The 14,225-nt window shown below is 37.9% G+C and overlaps 1 protein-coding gene across 10 annotated transcripts in view; it reads left to right on the top strand.

Moving 5' to 3' along the window:
* Positions 1-11,219, top strand: part of LOC134798418 (transient receptor potential cation channel trpm) — a 407,980-nt gene extending 396,761 nt beyond the window's left edge. For 3 of the 10 annotated variants that reach the window (XM_063770838.1, XM_063770837.1, XM_063770840.1), the window contains 14 exons: positions 158-391; positions 505-627; positions 852-1,043; positions 1,890-1,973; positions 3,056-3,275; positions 3,546-3,660; positions 4,466-4,483; positions 5,183-5,325; positions 5,666-5,834; positions 6,466-6,639; positions 7,026-7,217; positions 8,812-8,933; positions 10,041-10,210; positions 10,674-11,219. In XM_063770838.1, the coding sequence (XP_063626908.1) occupies positions 158-391; positions 505-627; positions 852-1,043; positions 1,890-1,973; positions 3,056-3,275; positions 3,546-3,660; positions 4,466-4,483; positions 5,183-5,325; positions 5,666-5,834; positions 6,466-6,639; positions 7,026-7,217; positions 8,812-8,933; positions 10,041-10,207 (1,953 nt within the window). In that variant the 3' untranslated portion in view covers positions 10,208-10,210; positions 10,674-11,219. The remainder of the gene's footprint in view (positions 1-157; positions 392-504; positions 628-851; positions 1,044-1,889; positions 1,974-3,055; positions 3,276-3,545; positions 3,661-4,465; positions 4,484-5,182; positions 5,326-5,665; positions 5,835-6,465; positions 6,640-7,025; positions 7,218-8,811; positions 8,934-10,040; positions 10,211-10,673) is intronic. The other 7 variants (XM_063770839.1, XM_063770846.1, XM_063770844.1 and 4 more) reach the window with 4 other exon arrangements.
* The last annotated feature ends 3,006 nt before the right edge of the window (positions 11,220-14,225 follow it).

Below are 14,225 nucleotides of genomic sequence, written 5' to 3'. Positions count from 1 at the left end.
TTCGTTTTATTACCGTACTGTATGTCGTTCGTTTTACATTCGTGTTATAATTCAATTACTATAATATTAGTCAAATCAATTACAGAAATCAAAATAATTCAATAAAATATTTTTGCAATTTTGCTGCAAAACCCTAACTTTACATTAAACTTCACAGGTATGGATGTTCCAAAGATTTACAGTGGTGATGGAATATGAACGAAAGCCAGTCCTGCCTCCGCCACTAATAATTTTTTGTCACATATACGCGACGTGCAAATGGGTGACGAGAAATGTCTCACACCAAAGGTTTCAGTACGATAATGGGCTGAAACTTTTCTTAGAGAAAGAAGATATGGAAAGGTTGTATGATTTTGAAGAAGAGTGTGTTGAAGGTTATTTTAGGGAACAAGTAAGTATCAATAATAATTATTGTCAATAAATACATGCAATTATTGACTTAACAGTTTTTATAATCTTGTATATTATTCAAAGATGATATTAAAGCCGAAACACGTTTTGCAGGAGATTAAATTATCAAATTCTATGGAAGAAAGAGTGAGAAACACAACTGATAGGGTAGAAAATATCACAACTAAAATGGAAGACTTAAATCAAAAAGCTAATTGCCAAATACAGTCAGTACAGGTAAGTTCAAGTAATTTTAATTGAGGAGCTTACTATTTTAGAATAAAGTATTTATACAGAAAGAGAAGAGTTGTGGAACATATGGGAATCTATACATTCTACGACTCTTCTCTTCTACGCAGAGCAGGTGTAACGAACTCCCGAGAAAGGAGAATATTTTAGAACTACTACTGTATTCATTAACTACTAAGAAAAGGTATAATTTGATAACACCATTCTTTCAGAGCGTAGAGTTTAGGTTGAGAAAATTAGAAGACGTAGCAGAACAGACGATGAATCATTTAGCTGTAATACACCGGTTCATGGCCACACACCCGTCCTTGGTAAATCGAGGATCCACGGACACGCTGGGACCACCGCCTCCGACCTTCCAAGCTGCTGGTGCAAGACTGAGAACGACTAGCGACAGATCGGAGGTAAGCTTTCAACTATTTAATCATAAGAATCAATGTTACACAATGCGATGGCAAACATTTTATTAAACCCCTAAGGTTTTATAAAGTCCTAGTCCTGGAACTTAAACTAATGAATCAGTTTTTATTTTCAAAATTAGTGATACTATTCCGAAGATTAACCAGAGCAAGAGTCGTGATCAAAATTGTAAAATTTCTTTAAAATTGGTTACTTAAAGTTTTGTTAATACCTATTTTTCTAAATAATTATGGAGACCCTTACCAATCGTATTTGCCATCGTATGACGATGTTTCTATACAGAGAAATATTTATTTACTTAATTGTTTGAATATAATACAAGATCTTTTGAAGAATGCTCTTTTCAGTGTTCATTTTACTAATGCAATGTTTTGTTATTCTGGCATGTCATTATTAACTGTCGATGTGTTTTGTTATGCCCTACTAAACTATACATTTATATCATTCAATGTTTCGTAAATCTCATTGTGTCGGATAGTCGGATTACCAAAACGTTTTGTCAGTTACACGCATAAATCAATATTTACGTATGTGAACTCAGAACTACCTACGTTTTGATAATCTTTCTATGCTTTTATATGCGTATCTGGTGATTTGAAAATGTTTAATTTGAAAATATGATTTTCTTACAAACATATTTTCTTTTAAATAACAAATAAATAAAATTCCTGCTTGATCATAATTGTTATAAGCGTCATCAATAATAAAAATGACGTTAAATAAAAACTCAATAAAAAATCGTATTTCTACACAAATATTAAAGAAAAATTTGAGTCTCCCGTTTTCAAATCAGCTCATACGCTCTCCATTGATGTGGCTAAACGTGGCAGGTGCTGTCGGACAGCGACACGGGCCCCACGCGCTTCGTCGTGCGCCCCGTGCAGGAGGAGGACGAGCGATCGCAACCCTCCGATGTAAGCCCAAGACCTTACCCAATGTCCCAACGAATACTGAATCAGTTATAAGTGTTTGACACGCCTATTTCACCTCGCTGAATTGTCGCTTGACATTGACAATTTCCCAAATTCAATCAATCAATCAAGTAAACATTGATTAGGTTCGCCGATACTTATCGACTCAGAAATGGGCAGGAAATTGTCAGCGTGGTGAAATAGGCGCCTCATAATCGCGACATTCGTTTGATCAAGATTTAGATGGGCTGCGTTCATTCTCTAGAACATCGCTGCAGCGTCTTTGTTATTGGTGTTGTTTCCAGCGTATCACGAATCTTCTGCTAGTTTTATAGCTAGTTTTGTTCTGACTTACATATCATTGTTAATAACGTTTTTATTAACAATGATTGGTACGTGTTTTTTTTACTTATACGTATTGTATTCGTTATGGGTAAAAATATTACAAGTAAGTATATTTTTAGTTCTTTAGATGAAATTTCATTCTACACATCTTGAAAAACGTGTTCGTTGGGACAATTATATAAGAAATAGTAGTCTATAGCAAATAGATGAGTAGGTATCTCTTTACCTCCGAATTTCGAGCAAATATTAGAGCTTATATTACCTTCAGAAACCCGTAAAAGCGCTTTGTGTCGTGTGAGACAGCACCATTTAAATGTATTCCTTTATACTTGTGTTGTGTGGCCTTTTTAGTGATTACTGCGCTTATCCTCATAGTCTATTAGCTTTTCAATCTGTCTTCATTACCGCTAATTATAATTTTTGATTACAGACATTACAACCGACGGTAACAAAACTATTTAATGTACATTTTTCATCTTCTTTCTTTACAGGCATTTCATTTATCATGTTTAGTTAAATATTTTTTTTTTAATTACTATTTGAGAATACATTTAGCTGCTTTCGTGCATATAATTTTCTATAATCACACGTAATTACTTCTGAAAAGCTTTGCGAGAATGTAAATACTAGCTAAACTGGTCTTTATATTTTGCATCCGTTATGTAAAATAGTAGACTCTTTTTCAACATTTTCAAGAAGCCCTGGGGACCGCGATGATTCAAATAGCTTGTCCTCCTTAGTTAACACCAAAATCACCTGTGCACCAGGACGAGATGCCCCACTCTGGCCCAGAAGCCCCGGGCCCAGGAGAGAAGGACCGTGATGGAGACTCCACGTCCACGTCCTCGGGAGGCAGTGGTGCTGGACCGGAGATCACCGTCATCAGACCGCAACCGCCCACACCGGCGCGACAGAGGAGTTCGGAAAGCAATAGGACTGAACCTAGTGAGGATAAACGAGGTAAAGATAGGACTTGATCATAGAAATTGAAGAAATTTGCTATGTGAAAACTTGTGCGTACCAATTTCCTTTAGGATGTAACTCTAACTTTAGCTTTTACATCTTTTAAAAATTACGTTTTATCGATCACACATATGTAACCTACACCCAGCTCCTAAAGTGCATACCCACTTTTGAAGGTCGTCTTGTCACAATCGTTTGTATGTCATTTGATTTTTGTGTCAGCTTATAGAATATTTGCGTCATTAAAAGTTATATTTGCCTGTATAGTTCCATCGATAACTGATGATGCGTTCTTGGAAGTGAACGAGCCACCAGCAGACCTCGCCAGCCTTCGGCCTAGAACCAACACAGCCGGTACCAGGAGAACAGCTAACACTAGACGGTATGTATTGTAGTAATCTTCACTGTTCTCCAATTATGCTTTTACATGCTGCTCAAATAGAATCTGACTCAATATTCATCACAGTCCGTCCTTTCACGAAGTTCTTAATATTATAACTCTAAAGTTCAACTTCGGATAATTCACTCGCCTCCGTACCTACGAAGAGATGTCTATCCACTGGTGAAATGTTTTGTGATGTACTAATTAAATTTTAGGTTTACCAAGAGCATTCTATTTATTTATTCACTCTAGTGTTATTGATGTTAGCAATTTGCAATGGAAATATGGAATAAATAGTCACTTTCACAATTATAACAGCAAACAATCTTAAATCACAATGCCCAATCTTCAGTTTCAATCTTTCTACCCAAAATGTTATATCAGCCAATGCAGTAAAAGTAAGATTTAAAATTACTGACTTCGACATAAACAATGAAGCCTGTTAGAAATTTTAAATATGATACTATCGTGATATTAATTTCAGTCCGTTCCCATAAAAATTGTATTAGAGCGATTGAGATCGACCGAGATTGATATCATGTTGTAAAATATTTTGGAAATCTGAATATGCTTCGATTGTAGGGACTCACTGGGCTACTGTTGCTATAAGACTAGTCACATCGTAGCGTCGTCATCAGCATGAGAATCGGCTGAATCATTATTTCGTTCCACTACTTTCAGAGTTAATTGTACCGTTACTTTTCTTTTACTCATGAAATTGGCAACAACTTTATTGATTTGATTGCAAAAATTATCATCACCATGATTGTTTTTAATTTTATTTTTTGTTACTTGCATCTGTTAGGAGACGGTTATGGAAACAGTAAGTCAACTAGACTCATTTGGCGATTGGCTTAGCTTGTAACTAGCGATGTAGTTAGTTGTAGTGCCTTGTACAATATACTGTTTAAACATAAATAATTCACAATTGATCATAGCTTACACACACAGTCACTTAACTGCTAACAAACTGCACAGTTTTTTGTCGCTCATACTTGCGAGATGTCTGTACATTTTGTCATGTTTTTAGGTACATATCTGTCGTAATTTGCTCTTGTTGCCGTACATAGCATAATTTCAGAGGAAAGGTTTGGTTTAATACGATTGTTATGTTCCTTTGGTATGTCGACACATTTTGTGTATAATCTCTGAACATAACAGATCCATGCATTTGCACAAAAAACGTCTATCAGCGTTTGATTTCCACTTATTGTTGTTTGCAACATGTATTTGCATTTTTGCGTGCTGCCAGCTAATTTTCCTTAAAAAATTCAAAGGTAAGCTGTACGACAACTTCAAATAACAGTACTTCAAATACTTAACGTACTGCTTTCACATATGGGATTTATTAAGATAATAATACACCAATTCTTTAAATACAAATTTTATCTGTCTATTACTTCTTCAATTGCCCAACACTTTCCGAAACACTTATCTTTTACATGCACATACTACATTTAGATTATAAAATGTAACAAATCCGTTTTGACTCGTTTATTTGAACTGCTGATGTGGTCACCAGGCGTTCGGAAGGTGGCAACGACTGTGGCATGGGAGGGCACTACTCGACGCAGCATCTGGCTCCGAGGCGGCAGCACAGCCAGACACATTCAGAGCCTGACAACTCCGGGGTTGACGCTGGCTCCCTTCATAACTCTGTCACTGGCAAGTCAAGCTAAAACAAAATTATGATTAAGAACTTCAGTTGCTTTTGTTACTTGTCAAGCCATACTAGTATTTAATATATTAAATTCTTTTTATTTGATATCCAACATTATAGGAAGCAGAACTAGAACCTATTGGAATAACGCGAAAGTAAAATTTCCATCGATTCTCCCTCTTGGATTTTTTATCCGCCGACACTACTCGCAATAATAATAAACATGCAAAAATGACACTAATTTGTAAAAAAATCAAACGATTGTTTGACTGAATGAGTTTTTAATCCGAATATAATCCAAAACCAAATTTTAAATCGAGTTAATTGTACTCCGTATGTCCACAGGCCAGCAGTCCGGCTGGGAAGCGACCGGCGGCGCCACCGGCAAGGGTTCAGGCCGGGCTCGGGTCGGTGGCGCACCGAGATCTCTCCTTCTCGCCATGCACGAGTACACCAGCATCACCGATGAGCTGGAGACAGTGTATGGACTGTTCTCTCCGCCGCATACGCCGAGGTAAGGTCTACTACTCTACTTACCCAGGCCGAACACGGGTCAGCGGCGTGCCGAGGTAAGGTCTACTTACCCAGGCCGAGCACTGGTCAGCGGCGTGCCGAGGTAAGGTCTACTTATCCAGGTCTAGTTCAGGTCAGCGGCGTGCCGAGGTCTTTGCTGCTAGCCAAACACGAGTACACCAGAATCACCAGCGAGCTGGAGATAGTGTATGGACTGTTCTCCCCGCCGTATACGCCGAGGTAAGGTCTACTTATCCAGGCCGAGCTCAGGTTTGTGCTGTGCCTATGGGCTAGTCACCTTGCCACATAAATAGGACGAGGGAAAGTCTACTTTGTTGTAATAAAATATGCTACATGCAAGTAAAGTATTGGTGATATCATGTCTTCCTGTTGGATTTACTTCTGGAACCATATAGGTACAATCGATGAGATTAATAATAACTGTACTCTGCTTGTGCTACAATTATGGATAAATGTGTAAGTCATAAAGGCCTGCTGATTTATTATCTAGTATTTAAATATGATTATTAATACTACTTATGTAAGAAGATGTACGTTTTCATTATGGAATACTAACGTAAAACCCATCAATGTCGATTAGTATACATAATAACCCTTGTCTGTCTCGCTAGAACCCCCATCACATCTCGCCTGCTATCGCCCGCGAGAGCCGCCTCGCCCTCCAACCGCCGACGCCACGCCAGCGAAATGTCCAACCCGGAATTCGCTCTCTACATGGAGAAGGAACATCTGCGCGGCGCCGAGGAAGATGACTACATCATTATGGAGAACCTCATTCAGCGACGGTAAGTCTGGTGACGGTATACGTGTTCATTAGCTTTCCTTACATTTGTGAAGTTTTATGTGCTTGATTAGTTTTCACTTCTAAGCTTCTAGGTGAAGAAAAGATCTTTAGAACAGTTTTTATGGCAGTTTGTGGCATGGTCATTAAGTCATTTTTAACCGAGACCGTAAAAACAAAAGCAGGAGTTCATCAATCCGATTGTGTTTTCGAATCGTCACAATAAGATATATCAAATCCGTGATGCCATGAACTATCAAAAACTAAGCAGACCAAGATTCTGGCAACAGCTGATTGCTTTAAGCATCCGCAGCGGCTTCGCACCATCATTGTGACTCGTCCAATCATGATAGCGAAGTGAAACTACAACCGAAACTCTAACTACCGTAGCCTAGAAATCGAGTCTGTGCTGCACAGATACGACGAGGAGGCGGAGGGAGAGGGGGACGGCGAGGGGGAGGGAGGAGGTGGGATCAGCATCAGCGTGTGTGTGAACACGAGCGGGGAGGCTCCTCAGCCGGGGGCGCCGCCGCAGTCGACCACGCTGCTGACGGTCAATGACCGCCGGTTGCCGCATCAGAGGTATGTTGGTCGAGGTATCATAAGATAAGGCTATTGTACGAAATTCCAGCGTAAACGTAAGGGTGGTATTCCACCTGTCCTATTTATTTGTCCAATGTGTATTTAGTCTCACATTATGCTTAATGAGCGAGTGAGACGCAATGACATTGAACCAAGATATTAGACAGATGGAATACCACCCTTAGTAAAGAATGGTTGCATCTACGCCTCAGATATGCAAGCTGCAGAAAGTGTGACAGATAAAGTTGGAAAAGTTCTAACAATAAACGTAATTTCCCATATTCGTGACAAATTTTCAACTTTTTTACCTATCAAAATGATTGGATTGGTTCTCACTCAAAGAAGATAGGTACAGCTACAGTCAGCTGCAGAGAAAGGTGACCCTCCCTGCAAACAAATTTCTATGCAGGGGGGCTCAGGACTCTGGTCACCTTTACCTCTTTCTGCAGCTGACTGTACCAGCGTAGTTATTTCGGCCTTATTTCACAATACGAGAAAGAACAATTGCTGTTTCAATAGCCTTCTCAACACATGATTCCAATAGATATTCGATCGTTATTCATGTGCTACTGCATATCATGTAGAAAAACACATACAACAGCGATAGATAGCAGTGCATGATTCAAGCAAGAGACTCAATTGCATCTCATAAATCAGAAGAATAAATAAGCTACGTACTTTTAACACACCTAGAGTCAGACTTAGCAAATATCGCACAGAGAGAGCGTGCACAAGCGTCATTATGTGAAGAGTTAGCTTAGATGATGGACTCTAGTATAAGACATGGTGACAATTTGGTTGCCACATCAACTTTTTTTCACGATTTAATGGACTCTAGTATAAGACATGGCGACAATTTGGTTGCCACATTAACTTTTTTTCACGATTTAATGGACTCTAGCATAAGACATGGCGACAATTTGGCTTCCACATCAACTTTTTTTCACAATTTAATGGACTCTAGTATAAGACATGGTGACAATTTGGTTGTCACATCAACTTTTTTTCACGATTCAATAGACTCTAGTATAACACATGGTGACAATTTGTTTGCCACATCAACTTTTTTTCACAATTCAAATTGCGGCCCCGGTGAATCGAGAATGAATAGTCGCTTGACAATTTCACATCTTAGAAACATAGTGCCAAGAAACGTGCTTGCTGGCATGAAAATGCGACCGTGTTACCGCCGCAGGTTTTAAAAACAATTGACTAACTTGTATAGATTTTGTACACTGTTAAGAGGGAAGAATACTACGTACTCGTCCATACAAAAAGAGAAAATGTTTTTCCTATTCTAAATATTTTCCATTCTCCATGATTTTTTAGTACGTTAGTGACACAATGAAAGACTAGGTTTATAAGTATTCCTTTTTTCAAAATTTGCATTAAAAAAAATATTTGTTTTAAAGCAAAACCCATAGGTAAACCTAGAATATATTATGCAGTAGGTATGCTGAAGCGATCGACATCAAAATCAAAATGTCAATATTTAGTTAGTGGAAACCGTTTTCACCCGAAATAGAAATTTCCTCAAAAAGTACCTAGGATCGTAAAGCTATTCTTCCTTCTTAAGATTTGTATCAATGTGTAGACATTCTCTGAGAAGATCATCAGCCATCGACAGCAGGGAGCTGCCGAGTCCGTTGCAGCCACTGCTCGGAGACGATGCTTGCGGAGAAGTGCTGTTGCCCGTGCCGACGAGGCAACCTTCAGGTAAACGAGTTGACGAGAACTATAGTTTGGCAAGCCATTACCGTCAGTAGAAAAGCGGCAAATTTAAAAAAAATGGCGCGAAGGGTTGTCCTTCCATACAAATTTGAATTTCGCTCCTTTTTCTACTGACAAAGTCGGTTTGCCAAAGTAGACCAATTAGGTAAACCGCTTTGCTTTATCTGTGACGACATGAGCAACGATCTGTTTCATTGTTAAGGTTTTGTTATGTTTCATTTGTCTGTTAAGTTTTCATTAAGCTAAAAGAGTTTTTTCTAACAACCTTAACTCAAAAAGCTAACCTAAAATATTTTTCAAACTTGAAGGGTAGTATGACAATGACACTCGTCATTTCAATGCAAGTTTTCGAGATTTGGCGTTTTTAGGTTATAAATTATATGGAGATGACAATTGTCATCCTACCCTTAGAGATTGAAAAATATTTTATTCTACTTTCAAGATGCTCAAAGCTTTTCAAAGGCTCTAAAAATCATTAAATTTTTGAAGAAATATGCCTTTCGAATGAATCAGCAAAGGATGCGCGCGTTGTAGAAAAATATCTAAATTGAGCTATGTTTAGATACAATAAAACTTTCTCAGAATTCATATTTTGACAGGAATTACTGCAGATACTAAAATTGTCAACGGGACATTGTTTTTCTCTCATAGGCAGTATGTACGGTCGACGTCAAAGATATGTTTACATTTTTCGCCTTATTACAAAGGAATAAGGTGCAAAAGTGTAAACATATTTTTGACGTTGACTGTACCTAGTTTTTTATAGCGGAACTCAACTTTAACTCAACAATGAATAAAATAGCAATGGAATAAATGCCTTCTAGTTTAGATGAATGGGAATGATTATTTGCGCTCGTTTTAAACCTTTCATTCAATTTATTGAGACCCCAGCGGTCCATTAAACCAATTATTTTCGTTCTATCCATCTTTGGCGCGGCTCTTAGAGAATTTAGTAACTGGATACGCATTGTCTGCCATTTTCTGTACAAACCAGTCTCCTGATTTTTGCGAGGGAGGGGCACTGGCAAAGTCCGCCATAACACTAAGTAGAAGAAGAGTTAATTGGTCTAAGACTTTTTTGCTTATCACCAGGTGACACCAACGCGTCCAGCGACATGTCTCTTTCGCACATGGTGAGCGAGAACCTGCCGCCGCGGCCGTCCATCGTGCTGGACTCGTCGCAGCTGCCGCGCCAGCGATCCGCCGAGCAACCGCAGCCGCAGCCGCCGGGACCCGCGCGACCGGAGACCATGTGCTAGATGGTGAGTGTCGTTGTGGAGTCGCAGCTACCCCGCCAGAGATCCGCCGAGCAACCGCAGCCGCAGCCGCCGGGGCCCGCGCGGCCAGAGACCATGTGCTAGATGGTGAGTGTCGTGCTGGACTCGCAGTTGCCCCGCCAGCGATCCGCCGAGCAACCGCAGCCGCAGTCGCCGGGGCCCGCGCGGCCCGAGACCATGTGCTAGATGGTGAGTGTCCAAACTGAGTGGACGCTTGAGCACTTTTCTTTATAGCCAGTAGCCAACATCAGCGAAAGTGACGAAATATCCTTATTGTATTGGTAGGTATGGCTAAGGTTTAAACTGTACCTATTGAAATGCATTAGACTTTTTATCCGGTGACACAAACATGCAAAGTAGTTCATATCAGTAAAATACATTCCCGTGATTTTTACTTATACTATTGTATAATACTCTATGATGTATAATCTTGTTATTGTTTCTTCAGATCGCCATCCTAAATGAACACAACAATGCGCCAATCATCAAAAGAGACCCGGAAACCAACTTATAAAAAATATTGAAGAAAACTGCGCAAAAGTATTAATCTTATCATAATAATAGAACACCAAAAATTACTGTTAGTATTTAAATTACATTTTTGAGAGGTTTTCCATTTAGGGCCTTGTCGGAACCCCTTTTTCGGCGTTGAGCCATTCGATGTACTTACTCTTGACTGTCTGTCCCGTGTGATCTAGTATTAGACTGAAACTAACACTATTCTAAATCAAGCCATATCCTTTGTAAACTTCACTAATTGTTAGCACGTTTAAAACTTTAGATCGCTGTACATTTGCTAAGCTCCTGATTTGAAACCATTAATGTTCCAGTGTCTACAGTGCGACATAAAATAGTAGAAACTAAATGATGGCGCCACTTTCTTCGTAACTGTCACATTTTTGACGTAACATGACAACAATTTTGTATGGAAATTGTTTAGTTCCATTTTATTTTATTTCTACTCCTTCATGTCGCACTGTACCTATTCACTTCACTGGCTTGAAAAAGTTTTGTTCGTCGTTCAAAATCTGCACGCAACGGCTTACTTTAAACGCTAGCGTCGAATTTTGCGCGCAGGTTTTGAAAAATAAATTATATACTTAATATATTTAATATAATTAATTACATTTCAATTTTTCCCTGCGGTGTTGAGGTAAACATGAATTGCGTTACACTCGGCAACCAAATTGTTTCGCGTCTCTGTATTTCAAAGCAGTGTCGTGGCGTAGAGCTAGGCGTTGGCGAACTCGCCCTACGTCTCGCACTGGAGGGGGCCCCGCGGGAGGCAACCATTTTATTACATTGAATTCATTGAAAAAATAGGGCCCTCGCAGATGCGACTTCGCCCGCACCTTGATTGGTTCACGCAACGCCACTGTTTCAATATAAGCATTACCGCCAAATAACTTTGCAGCCTTGCGTAGCAAGGAATTATATTATATCCTACTTGGATAATAATGATAATCGTTACTTAAATATTAATATAGTGTACAGACTGTACAGGCGACGTAGTAAGAACTGAGTGAAAGATTTTCGACAATACATTCGTACATGTTACCTAACGAATACGGAACTGAGAGTAGCCTAGGATAGGTTAATAGTCCGGGGCAATGGAATATGATAATTGTAATTTAATTTTTGACTGCGGCAACGCTGGAATTGATCCTGCCAATATGAATAGCTTATTTAAATATCTGCACGAGCTATAACGGCAATATGTTGATAAGTGTCAAACTGAATAAAATTGGGAACTATTTCTTTCTTTTCGTTTTGATTTGACTAGTACATTTTCACATTTCCACATACATAAGTTATTTTAATGTGATGATCCCATTTTCTATCGAGCACTATTTAGTTGAATTAAATAAGTCGAGACTTTTTTATGTATATCCTGGATGTATTCAGTACTTCGCGTTAAAAAGTTTTTTAAGAGACGCAACAAGAAGACGCATGATATTGTAAATCAATATTATAACTTGTATCTTAATGACGAAACACTGGTGTTTATTTTAATATTTTTTTCTCAAACATGCAATGAAATATTGATGTTATGTTCCTTATAATAGGCTGCGAAGTATGACGTTTCAGGTGCGGCTAGGACAAAAGGTCGTTAATGGAATTTCATACACATCTTGCAGGCCTAGGCCGGCAAAGTCCTCTTTTTTAATTTTCATTTCACAGATATTTGTGACACAGCATCGTGGCATTCATCCATTAAAAAAAATTAGAGGCAGTATTTGCTTTATGGTTCGTAATGACACTCTGCCACTACGCCTATAAAAAAAAAACAAAAAACAATGTTTGCTATAATTTGCAGTTTTATTTGTATAAAATCAACATGAACTTAATAAATAATACATTCTATAATTTTATAATTTTAAATTATAAATTTAACTACACAAATAAAAACATTTAAAATATTTCATCTAAACGTTAGCGGTAAAAAGGTCTACTCAAACACGCGTAGTTATATTTTTTAACTTGTTGTGGAGGTAAAGTTGAAAAATATTCATTCTGTTTTATTGGATTTATGGTGCGTTGTTGATTTTTTGACTTTAATATGAGTTCCGACGAAATAATGAAATTAATATTAATTGTAATCGTAGGCGTTGGAATTGGCAGCGCAAGCAGAATTGATTTTAATAACTTGCTGCCTCTGCCGCCAAGTCAAAGACGAAGTATGTAAATGGTTGCTTATGGCAATTTTATTATTTGAGAAACTAAGAAAAATGGCTTACAGTTTTGTGGCATATTTTAAATGGATGTAACTACAAATTCGTCAACACTGTGGAAATTATACTTATTTATTCCGTGCATAAAGCAACGATGTATGTGAAACATGATATCGACATGAAAGACTATGTAAACTTATGTGACGAAAACGACAGTCAGACGGATACAAGGCGAAAAAATCAAAGATACATGAAAATATACGGGTAGTAAAAATACACGACTCGTGTAAAACATACGCGTGATAATGATATAGGTACGTGTTGGTTATATTTTGGGTGTACTTTACAATGTACTATTTATCGAAGTATTTAGTTTGACACTTATAAATCATTTTCGTATACTTTTAATTTAAAATCACTGACGTTTTAAATTGTTGACCAATTTAAATGTTAAGCCGTTTTTTAATTGTAATAAAATAATAAATGAAATAGCACTAAGTTTCAATCCCCAATAAAGGTCATCACAATGTGTTCAAGTATACCAAATATTTTGTGCAAATTTTACCGTTTTATTATATTTGCAGTGCAATTGAATATTTCATCTTTGTATATAAAATAGATTGAATACCAACGGAATGCTAATAATGTTAATATTACCTTATAGGTTATTTATAGCAGGAGATCTAAGGTCCACCACCTTGCATTTTGGAGACAAAGTAAACCGCTTGGAACAGGTGTTCCTGGGGGTGATCTGAGCTGATTAAGCCCGGTTGCCAAGAGGTTCCCCCCAGCAGGTGGGCAGGGGAGGGGGGGAAAAAGTGCCTCCGGCGCGCCTCACTCTAAGCTTTATATCTGCATACATCTCGCAACTATATCAAGTTTGGTGTCTTTTTCGTGTAATTCGAGGATGAAGTATTCATTTCTGTGACTAAATTTTCACTCACCCATACAAAAAATTCGAGAAATTCAAAATTCAAAAAAAATCTTTTAATTTTTTTTTTCGTAAATCCTCTAAAAAATTTAAACTATGAGGATTTGCTCTAGAAAAAAAATACATGTGAATAACCCAGTTATCCTACTATACAGAATAGTAAACTTGTCCAACATTTTTTTTCATAACTCTGTTAAAAAAAATGTTTTGTGTCGCGCGGCGTACCTGCATTGTAAGAACGGTATGCAGCGTTTAGGATGTTTAAGTATGTTTAGATGATTTCTGATAAGTTGTTATTCTTCTGGTTGTAGATTGCATTAATAAATTACTTCTGGACGTGATATATATACAACTATAAATTAAATATATAAATATAGATGTTGGGAAAGCCTTCGCC

This window comes from Cydia splendana, chromosome 16 (assembly GCF_910591565.1).
Source record: "Cydia splendana chromosome 16, ilCydSple1.2, whole genome shotgun sequence".
NCBI classification, from domain to species: Eukaryota; Metazoa; Arthropoda; class Insecta; order Lepidoptera; family Tortricidae; genus Cydia; species Cydia splendana.
The sequence above is the reverse complement of the archived record's forward strand: the minus strand, read 5'-3'. Positions and strand labels throughout refer to the sequence as shown.